The following is a 14,432-nucleotide window of genomic DNA, read 5'->3' as shown; positions in this document are numbered from 1 at the left end:
AGGTTCTTTTCTCCCGGCCTGGTGGTTAACACGCAGGCTTCCAGAACTCTGCTCTCCCCCTAGAGACAGGATTTCAACCTAGCTGGGTGCAGGCTAAGACACCGTGGCCACGTACAAACAAGACACCAGCAAGGACTGAACCCATGATCTTCAGCACCAGAAATAAACGTGCAGGCTACAGGAGATCTCCTTTGGCTATAAGTTGCAGGCTGCTACCTATGGTTGCTGGTACTGGGCACTTGAGGAGGTATGACCACTTGGCAGGCCAGCGTCTGCACAGTCCCGCTGCGAGGCAAGGCATGGCCATTATTTCCATGCCCGAGATGGGGAATAAGGCACAGAGGGGCGAAGCGTCTTGCCCAGGGTCATAAGAAGTACTTGTCAGAAGAGGGAATTGATCCTGGTTCTCCCAAGTCTCAGACTAGCAGCTCCCTGACCATCCTCTCTGCATACGTGTGCACACACCCCATCACAGTCCCAAACCAGCCCTCTGGGGCTGTGCTAAACCCTGCCTGCACCTGCCGTCACATGGCATTCCCAAGCACCCAGATGCCATTAGCACGTGATTGCTCTGACAGCACTCTGAGTGCATCCACATAGAACTGGAAACCCAGGCTCTGACCGAGGTTTGAGCCCAAACTCCCGCCCCGCCCCGCATCATCCACACACAAATCGGTCTGACTCAGGTCAGCAAGCACTCATGACCAAGATCCCCCCGGGTCTGAGCCCGACTCCTGCTGTGACTCAGGTCCACACTCTGTTGTTTTGCAGTGTGGACGCAGCCTGAGCTGCAGACCTGGCTCAGAAGGTCTGTGTAACACAGTATGGACACGCCAGCATGCCTGTCAGCCCGGGGTCCAGCAACTGTAAACCCAGGTTTGACAGTGCGGTGCGGACTCTCAAGGTTGGGCATGGAAACCGCGAGTCCACAAGTGTGGCTCCCCCAGACCTGGCTGTACAATGCAGCAGAGACGTGCCCTCCGGGGCTCCAACCAGGACTGGGCTTTGCCAAGTGCTGTCCAGAGCCGAGGACGATGCGGGCGAAGGGAAGAAGTCCAGGCTGACTCCGGGTGCCGTGCTGCAGTGGGGCTGGCGGCCAGGGGGAAACCAGACCCCAGGTGTAGCGGCAGGGCCCGAAGACAGGGCTAGAGAGTCGGTTTTCCCGCCAGTACCAAGGGCTGAGCAATGCAGCCAGGCGGGCAGGAGGGGATGGGGGATTCCCACGAACGGGAAACCCCTCAACACAGAGACTCCGAAGAGAGCAAGAGAGAAAGTTCTGGGGGTGGAGAGGGAGGGAGGGAGGAACACTGGCCACTTGCTATTTTTAACCACTTCCCAATGTTGTCATGACAACTAACTGTTCGAAGGAGGCTGTGTCTGCTCAGAAGGCCGCCTGGTCTCTGCAAACAACAGAGCAGCACAAAATCCACCTCTCCAGAGGAGCGTCTCACGTGCACTTATTATTATTCAGCATCTGAACCCAGAGACGCTCAGCCCAGTAATCAGCCGGCAGGCCCACTGAGCGGCAGTGAGCAGAGAGGCAGGCCCAGGGTGGGTTTGGTTGATGGAGTCCTTTCAGGAGGGAATTTCCCCCTTCCCCCTGTCAACCTTGCCTCAGCTCTGGGTTTCCTGCTTTGTCTCATGACAATGGCGCTACAATGATTAACATCAGCTGGGATCTGGCCCTTAGACTCCTCCTGTGTTGACCCTGCCTGTAAAATCAGGCTTGCAAAAAGTCCCATGCAACCCTTGCATTTGAGAAGGCCTTGCCCATCACACGTCCAGCCTGACACCGGGGGAGAATCATAGAATATTAGAGTTGGAAGGGACCTCAGGAGGTCATCTAGTCCAACCCCTTGCTCAAAGCAGGACTAACCTCAGCTATATCATCCCAACCAGGGCTTTGTCAAGCCTCAGCTTAAAAACCTCTAAGGATGGAGATTCCACCACCTCCCTAGGTAACCCATTCCAGTGCTTCACCACCCTCCTAGTAAAAAACTTTTTCCTAATGTCCAACCTAGACCTCCCGCCCTGCAACTTGAGACCGTTGCTCCTTGTTCTGTCATCTGCCACCACCGAGAACAGCCTAGCCCCATCCTCCCTGGAACCCCCTTTCAGGTAGTTAAAGGCCGCTATCCAATCCCCCCTCACTCTTCTCTTTTGCAGACTAAACAAGCCCAGTTCCCTCAGCCTCTCCTCATAAGTCCTGTGCTCCAGCCCCCTAATCATTTTTGTTGCCCTCCGCTGGACTCTCTCCAACTTGTCCACATCCTTTTTGTAGTGGGGGCCCCAAAACTGGACACAATATTCTAAATGCGGCCTCACCAATGCCGAATAGAGGGGAATAATCACTTCCCGTGACCTGCTGGCAATGCCCCTCCTAATGCAGCCCAATATGCCATTAGCCTTCTTGACAACCAGGGCACACTGCTGACTCATATCCAGCTTTTTATCCACCGTTACCCCCAGGTCCTTTTCTGCAGAGCTGCTGCCCAGCTCGTCGGTCCCCAGTCTATAGCTGTGCATGGGATTCTTCCTTCCTAAGTGGAGGACTCTGCACTTATCTTTGTTGAACCTCATTAGATTTCTTTTGGCCCAATCCTCCATTTTGTCTAGGTCACTCTGTATCCTATCCCTACCTTCCAGGGTATCTACCACTCCCCCCAGCTTAGTGTCGTCCGCAAACTTGCTGAGGGTGCAATCTACCCCATCCTCCAGATCATTAATAAAGCTGTTGAACAAAACTGGCCCCAGGACCGACCCCTGGGGAACTCCAAGGAGCTCCCTTTCCCTGTTACAGAAATTTCTTTTAATGGACGGAAAGCCTCACCAGACACAAGCCCCCGACTCAAATGAAGGGACTGACACACAGCGAGTGTCCCAGAGGAGATCGCTGAGATAGGTTTTCTCCCTGCGTACGAAGAGTGGCATTACTGAGCCCCGCTCTCGATCACGCCAAAGAGGAACGGAAGAACAAACAGTTTAAAAGCAAGCGGCCATCCTTCCACTGGACTTCGAATCTGGTTCTGGTCCTCTAGGAACTGGACCCAGACCACCCAATGGTGATTCCTGTCACTCACCACTGACTCGGGCTGGGCCTGGATTCAAAGCCGGGTCCAAGAGGCAGAAGGCTGTGACTCCTTATTAATCCCCCACCGCACCCCAAGAAGTTTTTCTTAGGGACATCTGGAACGGGGGGAGGAGGAGGAAGAGAAAGAGAGAGAGAACAGCAGCAGCAGCACAGAGAGAGCGTCTAGGTGGATTCAATGTTCTTCTGCCAACGACCTCCTGACAGAAAGCAGGGAGCAGAAGGAGCGAATGGAGAGCAGAACAGCTACACCCAGGGGGCAAGCAGATGCGCCAGCACTAGTGCTGGAGACAGAAGTACCTGGAGAAAGAGGGACACGTTCCAAGCCGAACTGCCATGGAAGGTTTTAGGACACATTAGCTTAATCCCTGCTAACACCTTGAATTCAGCCTCAGCGGGGTTGTTGCACTGCCTGTAGCTCAGGCGGCAGGAAATTCCCTGCAGAGGCTGCCCAGGGCTTCAGTTACTTAATGCTAAATGCAAACAATTAACTAGAGCCGGCACTAAAGAGAAAGGGAGGATAGACTAACACACAAACAACTCTCCAGCTGAGAGAGACAAGCAGGCGGAGAGAAAGAAACCCGGCTTAATAACCTCCATTTCCATCACCATCATAGCGTGGTGAGGACATATCGCTGCACAGAAGACATATCACAGCGCGACAGCCGTACAGCCCCTGCCCCAAAGTGACTGCAGCCTCCAGGCATCAACAGATACCATGGGCCAAATCCTCAGATGGTGTAAGCTGACCCCCAGAAGAGCTGATTTACACCACCTGAGGAACAGGGACAGAAAGTCTGTCCCGCCTACTTGGTTACTTACAACCCCGTTCCACACATGTTGTATGAGCCATGGGATCGGAGCCATCCGATCGGGACATAGTTACCATCCCGTCTACACTGCACCCCTGAACCACTTTATAACCAGCTTCCCCCAGCACTGTTGTTGAAGAGCTTGCAGCGGGCGGAGCAGGAGGCCAGAGCAGATTTATGGAGAGCTGTGAAAGTGAGGAGACACTTGTGACTGTAGAAGAAACTGGGAGCCCAGAAGAGAGAATCAAGGAGGGAGAGGATCTTAGAAGCAGCCTTTGGATCGGCTGGAAAGGATGAGGTCATAGAATTCGAGGACACCAGGGAGGTATTTATTATTTCTATGAAGGTAGCACACAGAGGACAGGGCCCCACTGTGCTAGGTGCTGCACAAACATATAACAAATAGGGAGGTTCTGACCTAAGAGCTGACATGGAGCTGCTGGCAAGAACTGCTGCATTTTGGCAGCAGGGAGGAAAAACTCAGGCCATTATTTGCTATCTTAGTTGCTTCACAGTAAGACATCTCAATGGGGGAGGGGGGGAGAGGAAATAACAGAAAATGTGGAAATGGCAGAAATTCTAAAAGACTCTTTTTGTTTCAGTTTTCACTAAAAAAGGTTAGAAGCGCTTGGACATCTAACATCGTGAATTGCCAATGAAAATGAGGTGGGATCAAAGGCTAACATAGGGAAAGAACAAGTTAGAAATTACTTGGACAAGTTAGATGTCTTCAAGTCACCAGGGCCTGATGAAATACCTCCTGGAATACTCAAGGAGTTGGCTGAGGAGATAGCTGAGCCATTAGCGATGATCTTCGAAAAGTCATGGAAGATGGGAGAGATTCCAGAGGACTAGAAAAAGGCAAATATAGTTCCAGTCTATAAAAAGGGAAGTAAGGACAACCCGGGGAATTACAGACCAGTCAGCTTAACTTCTGTACCCGGAAAGATAATGGAGCAAATCATTAAGCAATCAGTTTGCAAACACTTAGAAGATAATAAGGTGATAAGTAGCAGTCTGCATGGATTTGTCAAGAACAAATCCTGTCAAACCAATCTGATAGCTTTCTTTGACAGGGTAACAAGCCTGGTGGATTGGGGGGGGAAGCGGTAGATGTGGTATATCTGGACTTTAGTAAGGCTTTTAATACTGTCTCGCATGATCTTCTCATGCACAAACGAAGGAAATACAATCTAGACGGAGCTACTATAAGGTGGGTGCACAACTGGTTGGAAAACCGTTCAGAGAGTAAGCCTCAGTGGTTCACAGCCAAGCTGGATGGGAATATCGAGTGGGATCCCGCAGGGATTAGTTCTGGGTCCAGATCTGTTCAATATCTTCCTCAATGATTTAGCTAATGGCACAGAGAGTACACTTATAAAGTTTGCGGATGGTACCAAGCTGGGAGGGGTTACAAGTGCTTTGGAGGAGAGGATTAAAATTCAAAACCATCTGGACAAACTGGAGAACTGGTCTGAAGTAAATAGGCTGAAATTCAATACGGACAAATGCAAAGTACTCCGCTAGGAAGGAACAATCAGTTGCACACATACAAAATGGGCAATGACTCTTTAGGAAAGAGTACTGTGGAGGGGGATCTGGGGTCACAAGCTAAATGAGAGTCAACAATGTCACGCTATTGCAAAAACAGCAAACATCATTCTGGGATGTATTAGCAGGAGTGTTGTAAACAAGACACGAGAAGTCATTCTTCCGCTCTGCTCCGCGCTGATTAGGCCTCTGCTGGAGTATTGTGTCCAGTTCTGGGCTCCACATATCAGGAAAGATGTGGATAAATTGCAGAAAGTCCAGAGAACAGTAACAAAAACGATGAAAGATCTAGAAAACATGACCTATGAGGGAACACTGGAAAAATTGGGTTTGTTTAGTTTGGAGAAGAGAAGACGGGAGTGGGGGAGGAGGAAGAACGTGATAACAGTTTTCAAGTACATAAAAGGTTGTTATAAGGAGGAGGGAGAAAAATTGTTCTGAACCTCTGAAGAAACGACAAGAGGCAGTGGGCTTAAATTGCAGCAAGGGCAGTTCAGGTTGGACGTGAAGAAAAGCTTCCTGTCAGGGTGGTTAAGCACGGGAATAAATTGCCCAGGGTGGTTGTGGAATCTCTGTTGTTGGGGATGTTTAAGAGCAGGTTAGACAAACACCTGTCAGGGATGGTCTAGATAATGCTTGGTCCTGCCGTAAGTGCAGTGGACTGGGCTAAATGACCTCGCGAGGTCCCTTCCAGTCCTATGAGTCTATCTAAAATCCATATTTAGGCACCTAATTAAGTAGCCTGGGAACTGGGAGGGCTCAGCAAGCATGAGCCAAGGCCATGCTGACGTCTTGGGTCTGTGACAACATGTTTGAGAAGGGTGAACTTCTGCCCCCCCTCCGCAATTTATCTCAATTTGGAGGTTGACTCAAAAGCCTAATGGTGGCCATTCCAAAGCCAACATTGCTCATGATATTGCTGCTGATTATTTTAACAGACCCATCCCGCTCTTCTCGGGTTGTGACTGGAGCACTGCCACTCTGCCCCCGCCTTCCGATCTGACCACTGCGCAACACTGTCTCCCTGTCCCACCCTTCAAGTCCTCTGTGCATGCACTAGTCTCTGGGCCTGCCGCTCGAGGGTGACAACGCACACGTACACACTCAAAGGAGGCAGACCGTTCCAAGCTGATAGCGAGGAATGGAAGACGGCCCAAAGCCAGGAGAGCCCTATATGTCCCTCTGTTTATATTACAGGGACCTCCCATCAGAGAGGGACCAAGCTATTTGTCTTATAGAAGAGTCTCCGCCACCCACGCCCTTCGGTGAAACTGCCTCAGCCAAAACTCAAGCTTTTGTGAAGTTTGACTCACATTTTCTTTTCTCTCCCCCATTCTGTTTCATTCCCCAGGCTGCCCCAGGGCCACCCGGCTACTCTTGGGGCTACAAGCCCCAAGATAGCACGAAAGAGGCCAGGCTTACCATGTAAGGGCCCACGCTACCAGCAAGTGGCTCCCATGACAATTCGGACCCAAGACATTTGCAGAGCTTTTGACGTTCTCCTATCTACAGGACCTACCTGGTTGTCATAACGGAAGTATCTATTTATCCTCACAACCCCCCTGTGAGGCAGGGCCGGGCTATTATCCCCATAGTACAGTTGGGAAACTGAGGTACAGAAACAGTGGTTTGCACAAAGTCATCCAGGAAATCTGCGGCAGAGCAGAGAATTGAAACCAGGTCTCCAGCTCATGCCCAAACCACTGGGTTGTCCCCGCTTCCCGCTTTCTTATTGGAATCTGAACTCTGACCCGGGTGAGGTTCATCATTCAACAACCTCATTTTCAGCTTGATCAGGAGAACTTCTCGGCTTTGCTCGTTATAGCCTTCTAGCCTGGATTAGAACTGCTCCAGGGACACCCTATTAATAGCAACACCCTCCAGGAACCATACAAATGTCTATAATAATAAAGCATATGTTTATTTCTGGACATAATGTTCCTCTTTTCCAGAGTGCAGAGACTCAGGCATGCCGTGTTGCCAAGGTTTTCCTGGCCCTGTACGCTCTGTGCCACAGAAACGATTAACTCAGCACTGAAAGGATGGTGCTGGGGCGGAGGATTTGGTTTCAGTGGATGCCCTGGAACAGATCATCTCTTTGCCCGGGATTCATAGAAACTAATGAGAAGGGGAGGCCCATCGTGAACTCTCAGGCCTTCTCTTATCCTGGGAATTTGCTCTGATTCTGCCCCGCCGTATGGCTGAACCACCACTAGCCCAGGCAGAGTTGGCCACTCTTTCCTGGGTTTTGCATCAGTGCCATGCACCAAGGGGTGAGTTACACCAGTGCAAATAGCAGCTTTGACTATCTGCACAAGGAGTTTTCACTAGACAGGTGGTCACTGCTGGTAATCAGGGGAAATCCCCAGGGAAGGACAAGACCTTAAGCCTCACTGGTTTGGCCACTTATTCAGAGAGGTTGGAAATGGGAGGAGTGGGCAACTTGGCTACACCCACACCCCATCGACAGGCCTAGAGCCCTTCGGTAGAGGCTACTCGGTTACGGTGGCTCTGCTAGGACAGCCACTTTCCACAGGACAGTCAGAATCATAGAAGATGAGGGTTGGCAGGGACCTCAGGAGGTATCTAGTCCAACCTCCTGCTCACAGCAGGACCAACCCCAAATAAACCACCCAGCCAGGGCTTTGACAAGCCGGGCCTTAAAAACCTCTGAGGATGGAGATTCCACCACCTCCCTAGGTAACCCATTCCAGTGCTTCACCACCCTCCTAGGGAAAAAGTTATTCCTAATGTCCAACCTAGATCTTCCCCACTGCAACTTGAGACCATTGCTCCTTGTTCTGTCATCTGCCACCACTGAGAACAGCCTAGCTCCGTCCTAATCATGCCCATTTGGAGACCATAGTCTTGAAATCTCCTCAGGACACCACATGCCGAGGAGGGGCGAGTGCTGTGATGCCCTGAAGGCTGCAGGAGGATCCTGCGGTTTGGAGACAGGTCCCGTACGCGCCCATCACTGGTTCTGCCGCACACGCAGAGCCACACCCACAAGAGAGAACCAGAGAGAAGGGTGGAGCACGCCACCCATCCAACACAGCACTGCGAAACCCCGTGCAGAGCACAGCCCCCTCAGCGACACACACAGAGCTCAACATCCTTAGCGCACCACAGCCACGATGTAGAAGAACCCTACTCAAAGACGAGCGGGGCTCAAGAGGCCCCGCTAAACTTGATAAAGATAACATGCTGCCTACTGGATGAAAGAGAGTAAGTAACCCATCAACGAGCTGGATTACTGCAGAACTCTTCAAAAATCCAGCGCACAATCAGATACCTTACAACCGCTGCATGTGCTCAACACCGTCCGATTCTTCCCCGACACAGAGTCTGTGGGTACAAATTGGAAATAAAAGCCAGGTGACAAAGGGCCCACAGGAAAGTTGAGGAGGAAAGAGTCGCTCACGCGCAGGAGAGAGACTGACTCTGAAAGACACATTCTGCTTTGCAAAGGAGCTCTTGGAAATAGGCCGATGGCTCCTGCTAAGAGGCAAGGAAGGGAAATGGCGTGTGACTTGGGAAGAAAGAAAAGTGCTGCAGAAACAGACTCATCGCATGTGGCAGCCGGTATCAAACGGCCGGTGATACAAAACAGACACCTTAGGTAAGGGAAGGTTCTAGGCTTTGCACCGAAGTTGAGGGGGGAAGATCTTGTGACGAAGGCAACAGACTGGGGCTCCTGAGATCTGGGTCCCCAGCTCTGCCACAGATACCTGTATACCCTGGGCAAGTCACTTAATCTCGCCGACCCTCAGTTCTCTAGTTGTAAAATGGACATAATCGTCTCTTTTGTCTGTTAAGACTGCAGGCTTTGCGGGGCATGGACTGTTCCTTACTGTGTGTCTCCAGGGCTTGCACCGATAGACCCTGAATCTCAGCCAGGGTCTATATGTGCTAATAACAAATATGTATATTTTCAAGAGGCATTTTTTTTAATTGTCTCGAGGAGACGTTTGTAGGTCTGAAACAGCACATGCTCCGTCTGGTCCCCTCTTCGTACTGCAGTTCCTGAAGCATCCCCCCACCAGAAGCCCTGATTTATTATTTTGGCTGCATACATGGCATCCCATATAAACACTGAGCTATTCTGAGTCAGTCAAGTTCCTCAAGTGCAGGCCTACCCATGTCTACTTTGAAAGCCAAGCCTGCAGACGGGCACTGGATATACTGTGAACACTTATTGCATCATTTGCCGTCATGCCGATAAAGTCATTGGCTTTGAGGAGGGGAGAGAGAACTGTTTGGTCTAGTCTGCATCAGTCACTTTATACTCACCCAGTGCAGATTTCTGTTAGGGGGATGGAATCTGGCCAGACACAGACTTTAGAGGGGTGTAGGGGATTTAGTATAAAAGCTGCCCCCATAAGCAGATCCAAGGCAGTAAGAGAAGGGTGAATGCTATTGTTCCAATTGCCTGGCATTGTGTCTAAAACGTCTTAGGCCAAATTCCCCTCCTGATGTAAAAACCCCTTTGACTTCACTTATGTTTATAGGCATCTAATGGCCTTTAACCCACCACCTCTGTGCAGATCTTTCCTGGGCAAATGCTTGATGTACTGTATTGTATCTACCTCTTGGCAGCACTTGTCTAGATTGCCAGGCCAATAAAGAATTGCCGGGTTGAACTGTTAAACAGGTAACACCCTTGCATTATGGGGTTTTTTTAAAGTGGCAGCAATCTCAGACACGCTCACACCTTCTCACACCCTGCCTCTGCTCTGCTTCCAAAACTGCAGTCCCACTCCTGGATCTCTCTCACACAGCATCTCACATACACACCCCCGGGCCTGATTGTCCCCTCGGACATCCAAAGAGAACAGCAGCGCTAAAACTTCCGCGGAAAACCTGCAGCAAGAGGAAAGAGACCAACTGAGTGTAACTCACAATCAAAAGCCCCCTGGCAAACAGCTGAGGCCATTCAAGAAGAGGCAAAGCCCCTCCAAGGGCGGATGAGAAAAGCGTCATAGACATCAGAAGCAGGGACATGACTGGGTGGTGACTAAAGAAACAATAGAGATATAGACACAGGCTGTCTGTAAAGGTGCCTGACATGAGATCACAGGCTGTCACCGTGCTTTGAACTGTGTTTCAGTGCAGAGGAAGGGTGGGTACAGCACGGGGTTCTGTTCCTTCCTCTATCATTGACTCACTGCCTGGCATTGGGCAAGTCATGCAGCTCTTATTTTCCCACCTGGAAAACAGGGGTGATGATACTTACCCACCACTGTAAAGGGGGCTGAGCTCCTCACCTGAAAGGGAAAATATTACCCTTCACTCCCACATCAGCCTATCCCGATTAGTACTGTTGCACTGGGAGCCTGATCTTGCCGAAGACAATTGGAGCAGGATCTAGCCCACAGAAATCTCTACTCCTCCAACAGCTGCTCAAAGCCCACCGTCTGCTAAAAGCCAATGCAAAGCACTACAGAAGGGAAGCCGTTTGCAGTGCACAGTAGCAACAAGTTTCACTAGGCCTACACAGCGCAGAACTGTGCTGCGAGTTCTTGAGCCCCATCTCCTGGCACCGGACCTCGTAACTACTTATTTACACATATACAGAAGTGGGGCAATCACGTCACACTGTCCTTGGCCTAAATTTCAAGTGTCTAGTGAATTTGGGGGCCTCGGTTTCCAGGGGCCCAACCTGAGACCCCTTAAAAGGAGGCTGACTTTCACACGCCGGGTGCTCGGCACTTTCTGACACTCAGATCCCTCTACGGGGTCTCAGGCTCCGAAACCACCGGAGAGCGCGAAGCAGGCAGTGGCATGGAAGTCACTGCCGATCCCACTGCAAACAGCATTAGCAGGAACTGGCTCACCCAGGAGCCGGAGACCAGCCTAGGTTGGAGCATTACAACGATCACCCTAGAACAGATTGCTTACACGAGCCTCCCCTTTACAGAAACGGGTCGGGGTCACAGCCCGCTCCCAACCAGCATTTGCGAGTTGGAATAGCGGCCGCCCACTTTCCCGATGGAAGCCCCACTCTTGCGATGGATTAGAAGACGCTACCCCCTCCCCCCCTAGTGTGTGAGCTCCAACTCCTTTTGGGAGGGAGGGGAGGAATGCTGCCTGCTCTTCTTTATGGTGCGTACAATCGTTCTAGGGTATTGGTGTTTATATTTTCTTTAAGCTGGCCTGATACCCCATGCAGCCATTTGGAGGCCAAACAGTGCGAGAGCTGGGCATCTCCTGGCACGGCTGACATGGCCATCGCAATGGTTCAGGAAGAAGTGAGAACGCAAAGAAGGCACCCGACTGGGAGCGAGAGTTCGGACCCCAACTCAGCCACCAACACACTGTGCGGCCTTGGGCGAGTCACTTCCTTGCCCTGGGCCTCTGTTCCCCCAGGTGTAGAATGGGGAGACCGATACCACCCCGCTCTGTGACGTGCTTTGAGATCTTCGGATGATACATACTGTCCGTACACACATAAACCCGTACACGCCCCAGTGCCCCGGACTATTCACTCTGTCTCCGATGGCATCCTTAAAATACACAAGACCGCGATGGGTAGTTGCCTAGAGTTTCATGCACAGGGCACAGCGGGCAGCCAGGAGGCCTGGGGGAATTGTGTGATGCTGTACAGAATGGCTTGGCTACTGTTGCCAGAGGCTATTTTTGCTCTGGCAGCCACTAGGGATCAGGAGGAGGTTTCTGATACTCTGACCAACTGCTGGGGAGCCCCTCTTGGGGGTGGCCACCCCAGGCTCAAGAACGTCTGCTCGCCCGGAAACCAGACAGCCCCAAGGACAGAAACGCTGCCCCTTACCCCAGCCCGAGATGCACAGGGCTGGGCGCGTGTATACAGTACAGCCCTAGTGTTTAAATATCCCTAGATGGACCCAGGATCTGACCCAGTATTGCTGGCAATGCCGGCGGTGGTACATCCTCTTCTAGAGAAAAGCTTCCAGTCATGGCCCTCTTCAACGTAAGTACAGGAACCTGGAATGTGGGTGAGGGAAGCCTTCATTCGCCTTTGCCCATCCCTGTTCCCCATGAAACATCTCCCCAGCACCCACCGGTTCCCCAGCATTACAGGCTCACCAACCTCCTGCCCCAAGTAGGCCCCTTCCCACCAGCCGACCCCCGCCTCAGGACCCCGGCTCCCCTTACCTGCCGCAGCAAAGCCCCGCTGTTGAGGGAGTCCTGCTGCTGCTGGGCGATGGTGACCCCCAGCACCAGGGTGTGGATGCTGCAGGAGACGGCCGTGATGAGCACGATGGGCGTGAGGCGCAGGGGCAAGGTGATGAAGAAGGAGAAGACGAAGAAGGCCTGCCAGCCCACGGTGTCGCTGGCCTCGTGGAAGTGGGCAAAGTTGAGGCCCAGGTAGCAGAATATCTGGGCGGCGATGAGAATCCAGAGGACGTAGGGCACGAACTTGCGGGAGACGCGGTCCGGCAGGAGCCCATACTTGCATAGGACGAAGAGCAAGATCTGGGCGGCCAGGCCCACGGAGGCCACCAGGATGGTGGCCAGCTTGTCTGAGGTGTAGACCACGGCGCACATGACGATGACGTAGCAGTCGAAGAGGGCCGCGAAGACCACCAGCACCAAGAGGGTCTCATGGCGCTGCCGGCGGAAGTAAGTCTGGTAGAGGTTCTCCAGGGACTCGGGGGCGAAGGTGAGCCGCATGAAGCGCGGCAGGCAGAGGCATGAGCCTGAGTTCCTCACGGTCACCTCGTGGGTCCGGCCCCCATGCTCCGGGTCAGAAGGCAGGCTGACCGAGTAGTCAGCCGAGTACTCCGCCGAGTACTCCGGCTCGGAGAAGGCCCTGTTCCCGGGCATTCTGCCTGCCCACTTCTCCCAGCCAACCCTTGGAGAACTGGCCCTGCGGTTATGCCGATGGAGCTCTGGCTCCCATTTACCTCAGGGCGACCAACAAGCGAGGGCACGGAGGCATGAACAATGGCATCTCAGTGTCTGCCCCTCGGACCCACGCCCTCCCCAACCCGGACGTTGCAATCAGAAATCTGGGCTCCGAAAGTGCAGGGGAACCTGCTGATAGCCAACCGAGCCCGTCCTCTGCCTCTCAGCTGGCTGCTCTGTCACACCCCGGCCCTCACCACTTGCACCCCGCTGCCCCTTCCAAATGTCACCAGAAATAAAATGTAAATTAAAAGAAACCTTGGCTGGGCTCCAAACCAACAGAAGCACAAGCTGCAACTAGCAACTCCAACGACCCAGTTCCATCCAGCGTTTCCCGGAGGCTACAATGAAAACAGCTTTCAGAACACAAAGGACATATAAACATCTCCCTGCCTCCTCAGCAGAGAAGCCGGAGTCGGGGGCGTCTCTCCCCACTTCCCTCCCCAATTTTTTTTTCTTGGGTCTTCTCGGGACTGTCCGTCCCCAGCAACCATTTGCAAATTGAACCCCAGGAGGATGTTCTTCAATGCACTGGGGTCTCAGGTCCCCGAATCACACCTGCTCTCCCCCCTCCATGCGGGGGCAAAGGAATAAATAGCAGTGGCCGGCCATTCCATGCACTTGCCCTCCCTGCTGGTCTTTGATTCTCATCCAGCTGTTCACAGGAAGGGAGAAAGGTTCGTTTGTATCCAGACGTCGTCAACAAACAAAGGGGGAAGGACAGTCAGCAGAAGAGGCACTGATCTGTCAACCCTGCATGCTCCAAACTGTTGCTTTCAGCTTCCCCCATCAATCCAGGTAGCCTGTTCGCCCGGCCTTTGCGCTGGAGAAGGCCAGCTCTTCCCCCTCACCATCTCAGTACTGACGGGAGGGGGTACGGGGAAAAGCCTCTCGGCTCCTTCGGTTTAGGCCTCGTTGAAATTAAAGCAGGGCTGTGGGAAATGCTCGCCTGCTACCCTGGGGGAGGGCAGGTGTGAGCAGATCCTGGACGCCCCACAACGCTGCGAGCATCCCCTGCCAGTCACCCGTTTGCTCTGGCTTCTGTTTGCTGAGACCCCGTCCAGCCTGGAGGAGAAGACGGATGGATGGCGGAG

General features: G+C 52.5%; 1 protein-coding gene across 3 annotated transcripts in view; it reads right to left on the bottom strand.

The window, feature by feature from the left end:
• The window catches only part of ADCY3 (adenylate cyclase 3), a 70,492-nt gene extending 56,937 nt beyond the window's left edge, over window positions 1-13,555 (bottom strand). For all 3 annotated transcript variants that reach the window (XM_067531312.1, XM_067531313.1, XM_067531311.1), the window contains exon 1: window positions 12,586-13,555. In XM_067531312.1, the coding sequence (XP_067387413.1) occupies window positions 12,586-13,257 (672 nt within the window). In that variant the 5' untranslated portion in view covers window positions 13,258-13,555. The remainder of the gene's footprint in view (window positions 1-12,585) is intronic.
• Between the last annotated feature and the right edge of the window lie 877 nt (window positions 13,556-14,432).

This window comes from Emydura macquarii, unplaced genomic scaffold, assembly GCF_026122565.2.
Source record: "Emydura macquarii macquarii isolate MOO-44397 ecotype Brisbane River unplaced genomic scaffold, CSIRO-AGI_Emac_v2 contig_3134, whole genome shotgun sequence".
Lineage (NCBI taxonomy): Eukaryota > Metazoa > Chordata > Testudines > Chelidae > Emydura > Emydura macquarii.
Note: the sequence above shows the minus strand (reverse complement) of the source record. Positions and strands in the feature narration are given on the sequence as shown.